Source organism: Hordeum vulgare, chromosome 4H (assembly GCF_904849725.1).
Source record: "Hordeum vulgare subsp. vulgare chromosome 4H, MorexV3_pseudomolecules_assembly, whole genome shotgun sequence".
In the NCBI taxonomy this organism is placed as follows: Eukaryota; Viridiplantae; Streptophyta; class Magnoliopsida; order Poales; family Poaceae; genus Hordeum; species Hordeum vulgare.
This window is the reverse complement of record NC_058521.1, coordinates 545,077,022-545,094,655: the sequence shown is the minus strand read 5'-3', so window position 1 is coordinate 545,094,655 and position 17,634 is coordinate 545,077,022. Positions and strand designations below refer to the sequence as shown.

At 43.3% G+C, this 17,634-nt stretch overlaps 2 protein-coding genes across 2 annotated transcripts; both read right to left on the bottom strand.

Annotated features, from left to right (window-relative positions):
- Positions 1-11,802: 11,802 nt before the first annotated feature.
- LOC123449407 (histone H2B.4) lies at positions 11,803-12,439 on the bottom strand. The gene has a single exon (XM_045126621.1). The coding sequence runs from the start codon at positions 12,341-12,343 to the stop codon at positions 11,936-11,938; it is 408 nt and encodes a 135-aa protein (XP_044982556.1). The 5' UTR covers positions 12,344-12,439; the 3' UTR covers positions 11,803-11,935.
- A 4,108-nt stretch (positions 12,440-16,547) lies between these two features.
- On the bottom strand, positions 16,548-17,358 carry LOC123449406 (histone H2A.1-like). The gene is made up of 2 exons (XM_045126620.1): positions 17,092-17,358; positions 16,548-16,991 (listed from the first exon to the last, which is right to left on the bottom strand). Exons 1-2 carry the CDS (start codon positions 17,266-17,268, stop codon positions 16,731-16,733), a joined length of 438 nt encoding a protein of 145 aa, XP_044982555.1. The 5' UTR covers positions 17,269-17,358; the 3' UTR covers positions 16,548-16,730.
- Positions 17,359-17,634: the final 276 nt, after the last annotated feature.

Here is a 17,634-nt window from a genome sequence, read left to right as displayed (position 1 = left end):
TTCCGGAAACCCTCGTGACGTCCGTGATCTCATCCGGGACTCCGAACAACATTCGGTAACCAACCATATAACTCAAATACGCATAAAACAACGTCGAACCTTAAGTGTGCAGACCCTGCGGGTTCGAGAACTATGTAGACATGACCCGAGAGACTCCTCGGTCAATATCCAATAGCGGGACCTGGATGCCCATATTGGATCCTACATATTCTACGAAGATCTTATCGTTTGAACCTCAGTGCCAAGGATTCGTATAATCCCGTATGTTATTCCCTTTGTCCTTCGGTATGTTACTTGCCCGAGATTCGATCGTCGGTATCCGCATACCTATTTCAATCTCGTTTATCGGCAAGTCTCTTTACTCGTTCCGTAATACAAGATCCCGCAACTTACACTAAGTTACATTGCTTGCAAGGCTTGTGTGTGATGTTGTATTACCGAGTGGGCCCCGAGATACCTCTCCGTCACACGGAGTGACAAATCCCAGTCTTGATCCATACTAACTCAACTAACACCTTCGGAGATACCTGTAGAGCATCTTTATAGTCACCCAGTTACGTTGCGACGTTTGATACACACAAGGCATTCCTCCGGTGTCAGTGAGTTATATGATCTCATGGTCATAGGAATAAATACTTGACATGCAGAAAACAGTAGCAACAAAATGGCACGATCAACATGCTACGTCTATTAGTTTGGGTCTAGTCCATCACGTGATTCTCCCAATGACGTGATCCAGTTATCAAGCAACAACACCTTGTTCATAATCAGAAGACACTGACTATCATCGATCAACTGGCTAGCCAACTAGAGGCATGCTAGGGACGGTGTTTTGTCTATGTATCCACACATGTAAATGAGTCTTCATTCAATACAATTATAGCATGGATAATAAACTATTATCTTGATAAAGGAATTATAATAATAACTATATATTTATTATTGCCTCTAGGGCATAATTCCAACATCTTGCGCTAGAGCTGCTAGCATTCATTTTCCCGTGCTTCGGTACTTCTCATTATTTGTGGGAAAATGTTTGATTGGCCGTGGGAAAGCTGGGTCACTTAGTTCCCCATATCTTGCGGTCTTGCGCGAAGCCCTTTATAATGATAAAACTTATAGCTTGGGCGCTATAGTAGCTCAACGGTTGAACATGAACCGTTCTAAAGGCGTTGTCTATGGAGGTATCTACGCTACTCGTCTTGCCAGACACTTTGAGATACCTATTAGACTGGACGAGGAAGAAGAGATTCTTCTTCCCGAGAGATATCTATATTACGATAGCATGGTTCGCCATGACTTTCTTGATAGAGATATAGGTGGAAGGATGATTTATAACCTGGTATTTAGTCAGGGTACTCGTGAGACTATTACTTTGCATGCTCCTTCTTTGTTCAATCTTCATGCAGGCAGGTACACTATTATGCCCTCGGACATCTACGCATATTAGGGATTAGCCCAACCATAGGTGCCCATGCCCGAGCCGCCAGTCGATTACCAGACGCCAGTTTATCAGTGGGAGCCAGAGGAGCTCACACAGCAGTGGCATCCTCAGTCCACTCCGGAGTACCCCGGAGCTGGTTATTTCCCTCCTTAGGAGTAGACCAAGTTAGGCCAAAATCCTAAGCTTGGGGGAGTACGTGTTCTCACTGACTTTACATTCTTGCTTATGCTTTCACTTTGTTAGCCAGTGTTCACACTTTGCCACTGTATCATCCATGTTAGTATATTTTCTTTTTCTCATTTTCTTTTTCACTTTGTTAGCCAGTGTTCACACTTTGCCACTGTATCATCCACTGTATCATCCACTGTATCACCCAAAAAGATTTTCTTTTTCTTCTTTTGCTTGTTGGGAGCTTTCCCGTGTAGATAGTTTTCTTTTTCTTTGGGTAAAGGTAGAAGATATTGGTTACAATGTTTAGTGGCTCTTGCATGCATACCTATTTAGCTTTCAAAGAGCCATATTACTTTGTCTTCTCCTTTGTGTTTGCCTGCAGAATCCAGCTTTAGTCCAATGCACGAGCATGCTTATTATTGTTCACATCATTCGGTCGTGCAAATGAAAGGCAATAATGAATATGTGATGAAGTGACTGAGCCTGGAAAAGCTGGTATGAACTCGATCTATTTTGTTTTTGTAAATATGACTAGCTCATCATGCCTGATTCAGCTTTGTTGTGAGAGAAACATGTTTGCAATGACAACTTAGAGATCATAGTTTCTTATGCCATGCTTACTTAGCTAGGAGCTTATAATGGTTTGTCTTGGTTGCCAACATGAATGTTGAGATGACTATGATGTAGTATGATAGGATGGTATCCTCCTTTGAATGATTCAAGTGGCTTGACTTGGCGCATGTTCACGCATGTAGTTGAAACAAAATCAACATAGCCTCTATGATGTTCATGTTCATGGTGATTTATGTCCTACTCCTGCTTGCACTCAATGTTAGTTACTCTCAATGCATTTTGATGACTGTTGTCGCTCTCTAGTTGGTCACTTCCCAGTCTTTTGCTAGCCTTCACTTGTACTAAGCGGGAATACTGCTTGTGCATCCACTCCCATAGACCCAAAGTTGTGCCATATGAGTCCACCATACCTACCTATGTGCGGTATCTACTTGTCATTCCAAGTAAATTTGCATGTGCCACTCTCTAAACCTTCAAGAAATAATCTCTTTTGCATGCACGAACCGCTCATGTGGTGACAGGGGGCTATTGGTATCTTCCATGCTATGCATGTTATCCTCGATATGTGTTTATTCACTATCATTCACGAGAAAGGGGTCGGTAATTGGAATTCCCAGTTCCATACTCAAATCGAAAGGATAATTGCAAACAAAACTCCCCCGGGATTGATGTTGGTTAGGACGGTACCCGAGGATTCGGCTAGCCGTGGAGTGTGATTGATTGGTGGTGGGGGAGTCAAAACTTTACTTTTCTGTTTGGGAACCGCCTATAGCATGTGTAGCGTGGAAGATGTTGAGAACTCTTAGTCATTGCGTTGACAATGAAAGCATGCCACCCAAAATTATTATCTCTCTTTTCAAAGCTTGAGCTCTGGCACCTCTACAAATCAATGCTTCCCTCTGCGAAGGGCCTGTCTATTTATGTTCCTGTTGAGTCATCCTCCTCTTACAAAAGCACCAATTAGAGAGAACCTCTGTCATTTTATGCTTTGCTTTTAACTGTGTTGAGTATGACTATGACTGGATCTTCATTGCCATGAATTACAATGTTTAGTCAGCCCTTGGTCCTTTAAGGTGCTCTGCATTTATGTTTTGCGGTCTTAGAAAGAGCTAGCGAGATACCATCTATTCGTACTGCTTCATGTTGTTTTAATTGAAGTGTTGACATTTGAGGCTTATTATTATTTGCTCGCTAGTTGATTATGCCATTGATATGAGTTTACCGTGAGACCTAGATGTCATTTGCTTATGTGGTTTCCTTGTGATGTTGCTGAAATTCTGGTTATGAGTTAGACATAGTTGCACCAACAAGATCAAACAGAGTTCGTCAAAGTTTTTCTTTTGTCTCTCTCAGTTTGTCAACTGAGTTGCTTGAGGACAAGCATGGCTTTAAGCTTGGGGGAGTTGATACGTCTCCGTCGTATCTACTTTTCCGAACTCTTTTGCCCTTGTTTTGGACTCTAATATGCATGATTTGAATGGAACTAACCCGGACTGACGATGTTTTCAGCAAAATTGCCATGGTGTTGTTTTTGTGCAGAAATAAAAGTTCTCAGTACGTCCTGAAAATTTACGAAGATTTTTTCTGGAATAAAAGAAAAATACCTGTGCAAAGATCCACCTGAGGGGGCGTGCCAGTGGGCCACAAGCACACAGGCCGCGGCCACCCCCTATGGTTGCGCCGTGCAGGCTTGTGGGTCCCACGTGGCACCACCGCCCACAATCTCGGCTCTATATCTTCCGTTTCGCCTGGAAAAAATCAGAGAGAAGGTTTCATCGCGTTTTGCGATACGGAGGCGCCGCCACATCCTGTTCTTCATCTGGAGGGCAGATCTGGAGTCCGTTTCGGGCTCCGGAGAGGGGAAATCGTCGCCATCGTCATCATCAACCTTTCTCCATCGACAATTCCATGATGCTCTTCATTGTTCGTGAGTAATCTCATCGTAGGCTTGCTGGACGGTGATGAGTTGGATGAGATCTATCATGTAATCGAGTTAGTTCTTGACGGGGATTGATCCCTAGTATCCACTATGTTCTAGATTGATGTTGCTACTACTTGGCTATGCTTAATGCTTGTCACTAGGGCCCGAGTGCCATGATTTCAGATCTGAACCTATTATGTTGTCGCCAATATATGTGTGTTTTAGATCCTATCTTGCAAGTTGTAGTCGCCTACTATGTGTTATGACCCGGCAACCCCGGAGTGACAATAGCCGGAACCACTCCCGGAGATGACCATAGTATGAGGAGTTCATGTATTCACCGCGTGTTAATGTGTTGGTCCGGTTCTTTATTAAAAGGAGAACCTTAATATCCCGTAGTTTCCATTAGGACCCCGCTGCCACGGGAGGGCTGGACAATAGATGTCATGCAAGTTCTTTTCCCTAAGCACGTATAACTACATACGGAATACATGCCTACATTAGATTGATGAACGGGAGCTAGTTACATATCTCACCGTGTTATAGCTGTTACATGATGAATCACATCCGTCACACTCATCCATCACCGATCCACTGCCTACGAGTCTTCTACTACTGGTTCTCGCTACGTTACTTTGCATAGGCTTGTCCCTTGCTACCAAAGGGATTGGGCCACTTTGCTGCTGCTGTCACTACTGCTGTTACTTGTTACTTTGCTACTGCTACTACTACTGTTCCTTACTACTTCATTGTTACTTGTTGCAAGACTTTGTTGGCGTCATTGCCGGTCTAGGTAAGCGGCACTTACATCCTGTCAGCAAGGCTTTTCCTGGCACCGTTGCTATCATACTACCTTGCTACTATTACTTTGCTTGCAGACACTAATCTTTCAGGTGTGGTTGAATCTGACACATTCAGCTGCTAATACTTGAGAATATTCTTTCGCTTCCCGTCGTGCGAACCAACAAATTTGGGTTAAATACTCTACCCTCGAAAACTGTTGCGATCCCATACGCTTGTGGGACATCAGAGGTTTTCCTGGAGGAGGAGGCGGAAGATGGAGCTCAGAAGTGCACTTGTTAGCATAGTGACCCTTCTGCCCACACTTGTGACAAGTAACATCTGTCGGCTGACGGTACTGTGTCTGAGGAGGCCCTTGCTTCTGCTGTTGGAATCTCTGCTGGAAAGCTGGGTTGGGTGGGTGGGAAGAACCGTGGCCACCTGAATGCTTGAACTGCTGCGTGTGCCGAGGAGGAGGAGGAGACACCCAATATTTCTGTTGCTTCTGAACCACCTGAGTTGAGGAAGACGAGCTCGAATCTCTGAAGCACTTCTTAGAATTCTCCACCCTAAGCAAAGCTGCCTCAGCCGTGAGAGCTAAGTTGTAGAACTTATCAAACTCCTCAGGATCGTGCAAAGCGAGAGCTAGCTGCAAATCTTCTTTCAAACCACCTCTGAACTGATAAATCTTGCTCTTCTGATCAGGGGTATCGTGCAAGGCGTATCGGGCTAGCTCGTGGAACTCGATGTTGTACTTGTACACGGAGTTGCCACCTTGCTTCAAGCGCCTGAACTTCTCACGCATCTCCTCCACAAAGTTGGACGGGATGTAGTGGCATCTGAAGTCTCTGCAGAACTCATCCCAAGAGATCACTCTGGCACCCCTGGAATCCTTCAGCTGCTGCCACCAGATAGATGCTTGCCCCTTCAGCTGGAGTGTTGCAAACTTGACGAAATCCTCTGGACGAACATTGCTGCATTCAAAGTGCTTGTTCACGTCGCGGATCCAATCCTCAGCATCAAACGGCTGGTCACATGACGTGAAGGTCTTCGGCTGATTTGATAGGAACTCACTTAGATTAGCAAACTGATTGCCACCATGATTGAAGTTGCCTTGCTCCTGATTAGTCCTCTCTTGCAACAACTGTATCAGCATCTGAGTGTTTGCATTTGTAGCAGCCATCACCGATTGCCAAGCCTCTGCATGAGGAGGCGGCGGCGGAGGAGGATTCTCTGAAGGAGGAGGTGGTGGCGGCATATCCTCACGACCTGGATTCTGACGAGTTGGTGGAGCCATCCTGAAGACGGACAACACATTAGCCCACAGAATAAATTGAAAGTATAGCTGGATCAAAAAGGCAGGAATATCTGAACAGGAATATTAGCAATTGCACTCGAACAAAATAGTAAGAATGCTTCCTCAAAGTGACTGTCGACAAAATTCTGATTAAGACCACTTGCAAAGAAGTATGAGCTAGAACTGCTCGGAACAAACATATGATCGAGATTTCATCCGATATCTTCGTGGATAAGATCGCACGGGCTCGAATTTACAGTAGCTATCCTGTGCAAGGTAGTGCACATGACTTACGAAGTATCCCCGAGTCGTAGCAAGCTACATGGACTCTTTAAGACACAACGAGAACCGCTGTAAGACGACCATGAACAAACATACCCACTGAATGTCGAATCCCAACCTCACATCATACATCTGTAGGAAGATTGTCCTATAAGTCACTACTTGATATCCCACCTATGAATTCCCGAAATATCTGGTCATGCAATCTGGTACACGGATAGAAGGAGTAATATTCACTCAACTCTTATACTAACCCATCCACTGTATCACATCCGTCAACACATAACCAGAATCTCGGACCTTCATCTACTACAGACCCTCATGGTCACAATGATACAAAGTATCGCAGTACTCCCGAACAATCTGCACCAGTACTGGGGACATCGGGGTTATCTCGTCACTACTAGTATTGAAGCAATTATGAACATCCTTCGTTCTGAGATACTCAGAAATCTGAATGATGGCGATGTGCACAAGAATCCCCTGGAGCTCAACTCCCTGGAAGAAATCAAGGCAGACAGGAGGCACCAAGGCAGAACTCCGTCACATCAATATCATATAGATTTCAAAAATACCCGCGTGATCCTAAAAAAAATTTGAGCGAGAGGAGGAGTAGAATTAAGATTTCCTAAGTCGAGAACCTCGCCAGAGCATGGAAGAGGAGAAAAAAAGAATCCTACTCTCCGATATAACTAAGACTCAAAACATTTTACTAGACTCGACTCGGCCAAGTACGATAACACAAAGGCTCCTATGGTCGTAAGGCTCTAATACCAAACTTGTAACGCCCCGGACACACCCGCCGGTGGTCGTTACTCCTCGCGGGATCTAGACTGGCCCCACATATCAATATTAGTCTTTTCTGCGCACTTTGTCCTCACTCATGCGCACCCGGGATCAACTTCCCGGTCGGTCACCCATCCTGGAACTACTCCAAGCCAAGCATGCTTAACCTGGAAGTTCTGTTCGAATGGGCTCCCAAAAAAGAAGGAATTCCTTATTGATATGAGTAGTCTATCATCCCTAATAAGCCAGGCTATCACACCATCCTACCGGCTGACATTTATAGGTGGTCAATGGAGGGTAAGCTTCCTTGTGTGGCAGTATTTACCGAAGTTGGCAAGCTTCTTGGAAGCCCTTATGAATGAGTGCAAGGCAACTCTTCAGGTCAGTCCAAGTGATTGGAGCGTGGCAACTAGAAGTTGCGGCTGGATCCATAGCACGAAGAATAGGCTTGCAGCTTCCTTCAGTCAATTTATATGCTATTTCTCAATGCTACTTGAATGAGTTGGCTCTGTCGGTAGAAAGAATCCTCCCTCATGCTTGCCGCATCTATGAGTGGGCAATGCCTCCAAAACTATGCTTGTCTAGTGATCCAGTCAGGGTCCCTACATGGGTCTGTGTGATGGCTATACTAATATTGGCTCTAAGACTTCAGTATACCGTCAATGGTCAAGGGGTATGGGAGGTGAGTATTCCTTATAGGGTCACTCTCTTAAGTCATGTAAGATCTGTCATACATATGATGGACAGAACTTATTTTTTTCTTCAGGAGATTTGCAGGCAGCAAGAAATGCAGGTGGGGAGTTTGGCACATGAGGATTGCTCTGCACTCTTGCAGATGCCTATGGTAAAAGTGACGTTGCACATGGGAATTGTTAATGACCATTGTTTACCATCTACATCAAGTTTTTTCTTGTAATGTAACCATGTCAGGTCTCAGCCTTATGTGTTATCCATTAGTGGTATGTATACTTACGTCTTATGGTACCAAATACATACTATTCTAGCTTTTAACAAAGTAGATATGTCATAACAGAGAATAACATGTAATGGTACTCCTTGTGTTCCTAAATATATGTTCTTTTGGAGATTCCACTATGAACTATATACACAGAAAATGAATGAATTTGCACTCTAAAGTATGTCTATATACATCCGTACGTAGTTCATAGTGAAATCTCTATAAAGACTTATATTTAGGAACGGAGGAAGTACTATCTACCATGGTAGCCATGTCATATTTTGTGTGTTAATAGGTTATACCCTCCTATGTGTAGAGCCACTAGTCTATCTTGCAATGGTAATTTTCCATTAGTGAGATAGGATATGTATGAACCATCGTTATAGATTTTTGAATTTTAAGGCATTTATTTAGTAGTAAAATGGCAAGAAATGCTAGAATAACATTTATATCTTTGTAATGCGGGGAATCATGTGTCGATGTATGCATGGAGTTTCTGGCCTTGTTTGTACTCCCTCCTTTCCTAAATATAAGTCTTTCTAGAGATTCCACTAGTGGACTACATACGGATGTATATAGACATAATTTAGTGTGTATATTCACTCATTTTGTTTCGTATGTAGACGTCTAATGAAATCTCTTAAAAGACTTATATTTAGGAACGGAGGGAGTAATAAATAACTTTTCGCATGTCCTAGGTCTTCAACCTCCATACCTATATTAATGGCACATTTGCACAAGGCAGCATTACAGAAATTAACAAACAATGCACCGGCATCTTCCACTGAAATATACTGGTTTCTGCTAGTACCTTTGGATTATCCAATAAACATATTCTCATGCTTTCTTACACATAAAGTTCTCACAAAGAGTATTCTTTAACATCTCATTATGTTTCAAGGGATCCCATGTTTCAAACATTCAACCAAGACAAAGTTGCATTTCTCTCTTTTGTACGGATGGTGCTCAGTAACTCCCCTTTAGCATTGTCACTAGATTTGTATTTAAACCAATGTGTATTTTATTATATTATGTCTTGAGGAAAGCTTAGAAGTACAATAATGTCAAAGTATATTGGATAAGAAAAATGACACCTATTTAATAAAGATGTTCACAATGATACGTTTGCCCAGATTATAATCGTTTGAGTCTAACTGGATGCATTATAGAGTGGACTTTTGCTAGACCAAATTCTTAGTAGTGGTACAAAATTGACGAAGTTTTATAATTTTGTAGACTATTCGAAGGACCTTCACTCATATCTCAAATACTGCAAAGATGTTGTTTTTCCTAGGATTGCATGTTCAGTTGAAGAGGATCACTTGATAGGGATCTTTCAGATCTATACAAAGGACGAGAGGTAATGCACCCAACTTGATGTTGTTGTCAACTCTTATTCCTTACTTTTTGCATCAAGCGGTAATTTACAAAGGACCAGAGGAACTGTTGTTACTCGGGCCCTGCTTAGACAGGCCACATGCTAGGCGGTCACAAAACGCCCGCCTAGTGCCTAGTGCCTAGTGCCTTTTGATCTGTACCTTTAGTGCAAATCGTTAACAAGGTTCTATGTATGGATATTATTTCAGGACCAAAATCATCACACAGAAAAACATAAATGATTTTAGGAACCAAACACATTGGTTTGAATGATATTTTGCTTTATTTTGAGAAAATGACATATTATAAATTTTAAAGATCAAGAACAATAAAGTTGCTATTCAGAAAAGGTTTTCTATTTTATTTAATCACATACTAACTATTATTGAACTTCTAATCTCTACATGCAGCCCTTCTGAACCTTGGGTAACAACCTTTTATCTGTGAACATTATTTCAGAAACAAAATCAGCATGAAAATACCTGCAAATGATTATACAAACCAAACACAACAAGATTTTTTTTAGAAACAGCTAAAATATAAAATTGGAATATAAATAGAAAAGCAAATGTTGATCATAAAAAAAATATTTTATTCGTAGCATATCTGACCTTAAAATTTGTACAAATGTAGCACCTTGAGGATTTGCTACATCTCTTTTCGGGGTGAATGTTGTGGACTTGATGGCTAAATCTGTTGCATTGTAGAATGAGAATCCAAAAGCGCACACCGCACATGGAGGAAATGTGAAGCACAACTGGAGTGAATAAATGAGGTTGGGATGGAACTTTTGTCGGCGCAAGGTGCTTTTCTGCATCATCATCGGGGATACTAAGTATCGAGTCAGAAACGGAAGACCAAGGATTTTGTTATATGCCGCCAACGTCAAGCAAGTGTCCGAGCTCAGATGGCTATCTTCACTATAGAAAGAAAACAATAACTGGTAGTCTTGTTTGTGTTGGACACGCTGATTATTACATGTTGATACGCTCATTTTCCAAGCTTGCCGAAGTTGATATTAGGGTTGTTCATGCTAGTGTGCTGAAACTTAAGAGGAGACTTGCCTGGATAGAAGAAATAATAGGTGGAAGCTCTTGGATACCTTGCGGAATTTACCTAGCTAAGCAAATGATGCGCAAGGACATGTTTCAGGCTGCCTTTTTCATGGATTGCCAATTTGCCAAGTCAGTAAACTGGCCACGGGTTATCGATCTATTGTCGAGAAAAGAGATTATGTTTGTAGTTCGGGTCTCATGATCCTGAACCAAAAAGGTCCAAAACAGCAAACTCTTGCAAGATCTTGGTGACAAAGTCACCAGGAACACCAAACTGTATGTGTATTAATACAAACGATTCCCAAGACCATTCTTTGCCTGTTAGATCCATTTTATTTTCCCATGTAGCAACCTTTGTTTGTTACGATTTTTAGAAATACTTTTACTCATGGGTCTTCTTGTTGTAATTAATTATGTCTTGGGTCTATGAATGTGTAAATAAAATTTTTACATATAATCATGGTATGAGGCTTTACTTATCGGCACACAAAAAAAATATGAGACTTTATTGAGCCATCATAAAATAATTTCATTCTAATCACTTTTAATCGGTTTCTCGGCCCAAGTTGGTGTTGATGAAATTCCTAAAGATGTATAAACATATATAGAGAAAAAATTCAGGTGTCTCCATACTCAATATATTAGCAGCAACAGCAAACTTTCCGTGTGCCATCGTAATAAAATGATGACTGCATCTGGCCTGTTCCTTGACTCTGAAAACATGGGTGCACTGCCTCTAATATATCTCTTCTTCTTTTTGTGAAAAGCCTCTAATTTACCTCAAGAAGTTATATCAAAATCTAACGCATTCTGGCTTTCTATGCACGGGCTGGCAAGCTTGTTTCTTGGCTTCTTGCCGTATGGACGACAAGGTGAACTGAGGAAAAAACTTGGAATGTTCCGTCAGAGATTAACAAAACTCGCCAACTTCAGTTTTAAAACGAAAACTTTCATGGCGACAAAAGAGAAACAGTAACAACACGTACACAGTGGCAAAATTCATGAATTTAACTGCGGGGTTTTCAAAGTATCAGAGTGTAAAAATAAATTTAGAGGTTTCTATCTGCAGACTTACAAACTATCACAGTAAAGAAAACCCAGAAAAAAATGTTGAAAGCAAGACGAGCCTGACGCAACACGCAGGCGGACATGAAGATCGATTCAAACGGCGACATCACTATTTCTTCAGAACAACAAGCAGCACAATCCTTACAGAGGTTGTAACATCGTACTGCTACCTACGTACAGAACGCCACCATCAAATCAATTCAAGACACGACAACGACCAGGCCTAGGATGAGGTGAACTTGGTGACGGCCTTGGTGCCCTCGGACACGGCGTGCTTGGCGAGCTCGCCAGGGAGGACGAGGCGGACGGAGGTCTGGATCTCCCGGGAGGTGATGGTGGGCTTCTTGTTGTACCTCGCCAGCTTGGCGGACTCCCCGGCGAGCTTCTCGAAGATGTCGTTGATGAAGGAGTTCATGATGGACATGGCCTTGGAGGAGATGCCGATGTCCGGGTGCACCTGCTTGAGCACCTTGAAGATGTAGATCTTGTACGTCTCCACGCTCTTCTTGGACTTCTTCTTCCCCTTCTTGTCGCCGCCTTCCTTGGACGCCGGCACCTTCTTCTCCGCCTTGGGCTTCTTGCCCGCGGGGGTCTTCTCCACCGGCTTCTTCTCGGCAGCCTTGGGCGCCATGGATGCTGCTGTTGCTGAGTGCTGACTCGAGGGTGCGGGGAGGTTGGGTTTGAATCGAAGGTCAGGGGAGATGCAGATGCTGCGGTGTGGAGAGACGACGGGAGCGGCGAGATTTATATACGGTAAACTGGAAGGAGGAAGGAGGTGGGCAGCGGTTGGTGGAGAGGCTGGTGCCTCGGATCGATGGCGTGGAGTGACTCCAGCCGTTTGATGATTCCTGGGATGGACGGACTAGCTGCGCTTGGGCGCGGATCGGTGACGTGGCGAGAACGTCGCTAGCGGCGCGGGATAGATGGCCTGTGGACAACCACGCACTCGGTCGAACGTTACTCCGGCTATATTGTGTTCTGGGATGTACGTACGTACGAGGCGAGGTAGATGCCATATACTCTGGAGTACCACATTATGTTAAAAGAAAAAATCACGTTGCATAGCATGAAGGAGATGCTCAAAAGATAAAAACATAAATAGAGAAGCTCAAAAAAATGCATATATAAAGTTCACACACCACAGTTCTTTTAAAAAATAACACGGTAAAATCAAAGACTTGCAAGTTAAAGTTCGACTTGCAACTAGGATAAAATAAACTACATGCCGGTGGCATGTCAAGGATGAACCTATAGCTGAGATGGAAAATAAAACACAGACAAATATCAGGAATCAAAGATTGGTCAGTGAGAAGATGGGGATAAGCCTCGCCGTTGATCCGGCAAACAATGACATATATCGGGTCATATGAAAAGAAACTTAAGAACATGACGACACAAAACAAATGGAACAAGTGAACACGCGACAAAAGAAAAGACGAAGTGATACAGACATGCATAATTTAGTTTATACGAACATTAAAGCAAACAAAATAGGCTTCTATAGACTTAGATGAGCTAAAAACTCGGCTAGGATTTAGCAGATCTGAAACAAAACATCTAGCTACACGATAAAAAAAAAGAGGGAATAGAAAATAACCAACACACAAACATAATACTTGCCCACTAAAAAATGTCATATTGGGCGTCACTGGTTCACGCGGAACAAACAAAAAACAGGACACAATGACAACGAGCACGGTTCAAAAGCATGTGTTTCCAACAATATGTGAGTTAGATGAAACATTTTTAACTCTCATTTAAATAAGAATTACCAAACCAATCTGAAAGGAGACCCAAACTGCGCCATGAAAACGGTCCAACACAAGACGTGTGCGTGACCAGGTCGATAAGTAGACACCAACCAAACGACGCGACACATAACGTGCATGACAAAAATAACCCATGATCACCATTTACACGCCATTAAAAACGAATATATGTCAGAGTGAAAACAAATTCATGAATATCAAACAATTAAATAAAGGGGCAAAAAGAAAATACAAATAAAAACAAAAAATCACGAATTTTAAGTAGTTCATAATTGGAAACAAATAATAACAAAGAAAAAAACAAAACAAAACAAACACGAAAACAAAACAAAAAACAATTACTGGGAGTCAAATAAAAGTGTACAAAAATGAAAAGACCTAGAATTGAGTCGGCACAAAAAAGAAGTAGCAAAATGCTGTCGACGACGGATCAAACAATGGCCCTCTAGATATGAGGCTCTCCCGAGGAATGTGAGTGGACTATAAACAGTAAACGGATCCCGTCTTTTCTATTTATAGAGATTGAAATTGATGGTGAATTTACATGTGAGTCTAACATCTTTTTAAAATAAACAAATACATGCATGCACACATATAAAATTGCGAACCTTTCAAGAGACATATAAACAAACGTATTTTACTTATACGTGGGATCTATCATGAATAAACAAATACAATACTTTCATGACAGACCATATTTCTGTAAAGGACAAAAATAACAAACACAAAAGTGTGACTTCAACTCAAAATCGATATTGGTTTTAGTTTCTCTTTCCAGCATACTATGGTCATTTGAAATTCTTTGATGCATCATGCCTCTCATCGTATTTTTACCATCCTTTAGAGCATCTCTAACACACCCCGTATAACACCGACCCGTAAAACGTGTTTACAGTTTGTGGAAAAACGATTTTGCGGGTCGATGCGGGCGTGAGCAGAGTCACACCCCGTAAAATGAACCCGTAAAAAATAATATTCTCTGGAGATACCAAATTTAGCTCATTTTTTTCTTCTGGTCGTCCTCTTCCTTACGTCAATCTAAAATTGGCACATACTATAGGACAGGGCGCCCACCGGCGAACGAGCAAACAAGGAAGACACGGGGCGGGTCGTCGGCTGACGAGCGGCTAGGGCGGGGCACGCGGCGGCCGGACTCCCCTCCGAGCTAGAGCAAGCTAGCTTATGTTGTGGTTGGGGCTTTGCAACACGAGCTTTGTGTCGCTTGGCTGAACCGTTTTCTACTGTTTGTGCAAAAGAATGTTGCTATTGGAACGTGGTTTATGTTGCGATCCAATCCTTTGCAACATGATCTATGTTGCGACTACAACATGCTTCATGTTGCAAGCCAAGAGTGAACATCCACACACGTGTCGAACGCCCGTAATTGGCTGCTTCGATGATGTTGCGACAACATGCTTCAATGACGGTAACGGGTGCTTCGGTAACCCTTACGGCGGCATGCTTCAAACGATCACGATGATGTTGCGAAGACGTGCTTTGACGACCGCGACAATGTTGTGACACAGGCTCGTCTGCTTCGCCGATGCTGCGAAAGTGTCCTTCCCGACCATGGCAATGTTGCGATGATGGCACGACTGCTTCAACGATGCTACACCAACGGTCTGGCTGGTTCGCTGCTACTGTGATGGCATGCTTCAACGGTCGTGGCGACGGAGAAGACGTTAAGAGCATATGTCCGCCCGTGGTTAATTTTTTTTTCTCTTTCCTGTTCGGTCACTGATCGGGTGCGTCTACACACATATGAGGGGTGGTTTGAGACGTCCGGTTGCAGATGATCAAGGCTACTCAAAGCATGCATCGCTAGTGTTTTGCATGTAGTGGTGATGCCCAACTCACTAGGGAAAATCAATGGTCACTACCAACTTGCACTAGGCTTGGTGAGAATGGTTAATGCATGCAGTATGCATAACGGTCGTCGGAAAGGGAAAAAAATGTATTATTATTATTATTTGCGAAATGGTACGGTCGTGCATCTCGAAAAGGAAAAGAATATGCTTTATGCACGCTTTTTTTACATGAGAGGCATGGTTTTGCTTCCGTGGGAGGCACGGTTTTGCCTTCGTGAGAGGCACGACCGTGCCTCTCGAAAATGGGAAAAAACGTGTTTTACTTTCTTTTTTCGTGAGAGGCACGCTTTTGTTTCTGCGGAAGGCACGATTTTGTTATCGCCTCTCGGTAATGAAAAAATACGCGTTTTCTGCTCTCTCTCTCTCTCTCTTCCGCGAGAGGCACGGTTTTACTTTCACGAGAAGCATAATTTTGCCTTCGTGAGCTCTCGAAATGGTAAAAACTCATTTTCCAATTTTTTTCTATCACGTGAGGCACGGTTTTTTGTTTTTTTTTTCATAAAATAAAGTTCGTCAAAAACCTATCAACATGTATTTTGTTTTGAAAATCTCGACGTGAGAATCCAACGGTGAAAATGTTTTAAGATTTGAACGCATAGTTTACAAGATAAAATATTTTGAAAATATGGATTTACGAAAAAGGGAAAACTCTCAGGTTACAACAAGTGGCGGACATGTAGTGCACCATTTGTCGCAATCTGAAAAGGTGGAAGTAATCGTTTAAAGGTATACTCGTCAACTAGTGATTTCGGAAGCACACCAGCCAGGCAATCACGTTTTGCACAAATATTAAAGACAAATAATCAAATGATTTTTAAACTTAGGTTTGAGATAGCTATTTCACATCCGGATGTGAAATAGCAAATCTACACTATTTTACTCAGATTCTTTCATGTTGTGTTTTCAACAAGTTGCTACCTGTTTTTGTTTGTGAAATCGTATTTTTCTTACTGAAGAACGTCAAACGTTTGCCCTATTTTGACCCCAAAAAAATCTACTGGATCCTTCAAAGGCCTGACCACTCCTGTTTCTCGGTAAGTATCATTTGTCTTGTGTCATTTGCCTTAATTCCCTATGTTTGTCTAAAAGAATTTTGAAGCAACCTGCATATTACCATTAAACTGACAGTGCCACTCAAGCATTCTGAATCAGAAGCCGATAACAGACATTCAGAAGCAGCCATGGATACAAGAGAATATGATTGGAAGGATTAGCATCTTTACTCATTCCCGGCAGAATTCAGAGATAAATTACAGCCCTTACTGGCTTGTTCATCGAACTAATGAAACAGCCACTACAGACTATGCAATTACACAAAGGACCCAACCAACAGTGTTCTCATCCTCGCTCCCTGATATGGAACTAAGCAGTGTCAGCTAGTCTACTCCTTCGTGGCCTTCTTCTTGGGAGACTTGGTGTCGGCCTTCTTCTTGGGCGACTTCGCCTCCTTCTCGGCCGCGGCGGGGGACTTCTTGGGGAGCAGCACGGAGTTGATGTTGGGGATCACGCCGCCGTGAGCAATGGTGACGCCGGCGAGCAGCTTGCCGAGTTCCTGGTCGTTGCGGACGGCGAGAAGAAGGTGGCGCGGGATGATGCGGGTCTTCTTGTTGTCCTTCGCCGCGTTGCCGGCAAGCTCTAGGAGCTGAGATTTCAAAAGCAAACCAGAAACGAGATCTGTCAGTTATCCGGCGAGCATGACAAGAACAGAGCAGAACAGACGCTGGAGGAAGATCAGCAGTTACCTCAGCGGCGAGGTACTCGAGGACGGCGGCAAGGTAGACTGGGGCGCCGGAGCCGACGCGCTGCGCGTAGCGGCCTTTCTTGAGGTAGCGCCCTATGCGGCCGACGGGGAACTGGAGCCCGGCCTTCACGGACCTGGTCACCGACTTCTTCCTGTCGCCTCCCTTCCTTCCGGCCATCTTGCGTGCTACTTCTCCGGCGACGAGGGCTCACGACGTGTGGTGTTGGCGCCGGTGGTGCTGGATCAGAATGCTCTGGATTGGTGGGTTTGCACGGCGGCGATGGCGCGGCTTTTATTGGAGACGGGAGCTTCGCAGGAGGGGGCGCGGGGGGAGCGATCCGTGTGGCGTGCTGAGACAACCGTTGGATCTAAGAGGAGCGGGCGGCGGCGATTGGTTCAGGGGTAGCGATCCGTGGGACTGTAGGATTGGCCAATGAGAGCGCAGAGATCTGGATCACGCAGCATACTTTTTTTTGTTTGTTTGTTTTTTGGGCTTTTTTGTTGTTTGGATCACGCAGCATACTTCGCGGTAGTAAGATAAAAG

Excerpts from the sequence above, each read along its gene's own strand:
- LOC123449407 (XM_045126621.1), bottom strand. The coding sequence starts at position 12,343 with ATGGCGCCCAAGGCTGCCGAGAAGAAGCCGGTGGAGAAGACCCCCGCG.
- LOC123449406 (XM_045126620.1), bottom strand. The coding sequence starts at position 17,268 with ATGGCCGGAAGGAAGGGAGGCGACAGGAAGAAGTCGGTGACCAGGTCC. Across the intron at positions 16,992-17,091 it reads TCGAGTACCTCGCCGCTGAG|CTCCTAGAGCTTGCCGGCAA; the intron begins GTAACTGCTGAT and ends TTGAAATCTCAG.